The sequence below is a fragment of the Alexandromys fortis genome, unplaced genomic scaffold (genome assembly GCF_014885135.2).
Source record: "Alexandromys fortis isolate MF-2015 unplaced genomic scaffold, M_Fortis_MF-2015_v1.1 scaffold_15, whole genome shotgun sequence".
In the NCBI taxonomy this organism is placed as follows: Eukaryota; Metazoa; Chordata; class Mammalia; order Rodentia; family Cricetidae; genus Alexandromys; species Alexandromys fortis.
The window spans coordinates 434,486-436,312 of record NW_026067911.1 but is presented as its reverse complement, the minus strand read 5'-3'; the positions used below and the strand labels follow the sequence as shown (position 1 = coordinate 436,312).

Genomic DNA, 1,827 nt, shown 5'->3' with positions numbered 1-1,827 from the left:
ATCGTGTTGGACAGTTCAGTATCTGTTTTCAATATTTTCAACCCATCTTGAATGAGGTATCTAGAAGCATCGATGGAAAAGTGCAGGTTTCCATAGCAACCGGGAGGATGTTGTTACAGTAAGTGACTGTGCAGGATCTCCCATACCATCCTCTTCCTAAAGAGGGGCATATGATGCTGAGAAAAGGTGACAGGTTGGTCTCTAGAAATGTAATCTGCATATTTACAGGTAAACACGCCACAGTCGCTCCTGTTCAGCTGTTGAGGAATCTCCGCTGACGTCATGCTGTATTGCTTCCACTCCAAAGGGTCCAGCTCCATGTTCCTTCGAGTCTTGCTCTCATTTTGTAAATACTGGAAGATTGTTTCACAGATACTCTGCCCTGTGTGTCCCATTGAGTCATAATATATAATACTGCGTTTCCTTAGGTCGATTTCTATTAGACTCCAATGTACCTGCTGGTGAATAGGCACTAAAATGATTTCCTTTTCAAATAGATTTATTCCTCGAGTCCATCTTTTAACAGCACTGTAGCCGCCATGTTTTAGCTTAGTGTAGAAAAAAGTGCTAAACACATGAAGAGCAGGGTAGTCTTCACTGTCATTTCGCTGAACCAGAAGATTCATGTAAAAATTCATTACCACATCATTAAGCCACTCACCAGTCTCTAGTGTCTGGATATCTTCTCTAGTAATTTTCAATTTAAATGCACTACTTAAAATTTCGTCTTTGGGCCCTGGACCTAGTGCCTTCTTGATTTCTTTTTCCATGTCCTCGGTAACATCAAGGACTTCGTCTGTTCCTTTGCCCTTTCCTTGGCCTGCAACAGACTTTTTCTCTGTTGTAAATATGGGCATCTTGTTGGGGAGTAACCTGCTGCTGCCACTATGCGGGATTTGAGCCTGTGTTCCTTGCAAGTCAGACTCCAAGTGGTGTCGCCTTCTTTCTTCAAGGGTTGCTCCCTCTTTCTTCTGTGAATCAGAAGATTCCTCGGTAGACATCTTTGCTCTTTTGTCTGGTGACAGACATTCTCTTGTGGCAACAGATTGTTTAGGATCACACTGAGTTGGACTGGATCCATGACTCTGCCCTTCCCCACAACCTTTGATGTTCAAAGTATTCATGAGGGTTGTGTGAGCCCTGTGTGGGTCAGAGTTCATGTCAATATTGTGTTGAAGGCACTGCTGTAACTTTCGGTACTTTTCCCTTTGATGGTCTTGGGCAAATTCTTCCATGACACAATAGGGCCGCTTACGACCCTTACCACCATCAGCAGACTTTCTCTCAGTTACACCCTGCTCCGGTGGACCTTTGGCCCACTCTAGGGGCTTTAGTTGTTTTGGACTCTCTTCCCGGGGTTTCCGTGGCTGCTCTTTGACGGACTGTTGGCTTTGAAGCCATAGATCTTGCTGTTCCTGAGCTATCCTCTTCCGAGCCTTGCTGGGCTCCTCAAACTTCCAATCCGTTCTATCCTCATCCTGGCGTTTCAGTTTTCCACCATGTCTCAAGGCTTCAGACTCCGTCTCCGTGCCTCCTTCATTCTGCTGTTTCCTTTTTCTACATTGTCTGGAAGTTTCAGGCTTCGTCTCCATCCCACACAGTCCTGGATGCCACATAGAATCTCTGCCTGGATTGCCTGTGTTGGGTGCCGGACCCCGATGTCCGGAGAACCACTTACTCCAGGAAATGTAAAATCCACAAGTTGATTCAAGAAACTTATCTGGTCACAGGATGGAGAGCTCAGAATAGTTTTTCTTGATGAAGAGAGTTGAATGGGGCATAGGGGTTAGTCAAAGTATGAAGCCAATTGAGTGAGCAGCATCGGGA

The 1,827-nt window shown here is 45.4% G+C and overlaps 1 protein-coding gene across 1 annotated transcript; it reads right to left on the bottom strand.

Annotated features, from left to right (window-relative positions):
• Window positions 1-113: 113 nt before the first annotated feature.
• Window positions 114-1,616, bottom strand: LOC126499330 (sentrin-specific protease 2-like). Its single transcript, XM_050138500.1, has one exon. The coding sequence runs from the start codon at window positions 1,614-1,616 to the stop codon at window positions 114-116; it is 1,503 nt and encodes a 500-aa protein (XP_049994457.1).
• Between the last annotated feature and the right edge of the window lie 211 nt (window positions 1,617-1,827).

Excerpts from the sequence above, each read along its gene's own strand:
- LOC126499330 (XM_050138500.1), bottom strand. The coding sequence starts at position 1,616 with ATGTGGCATCCAGGACTGTGTGGGATGGAGACGAAGCCTGAAACTTCC.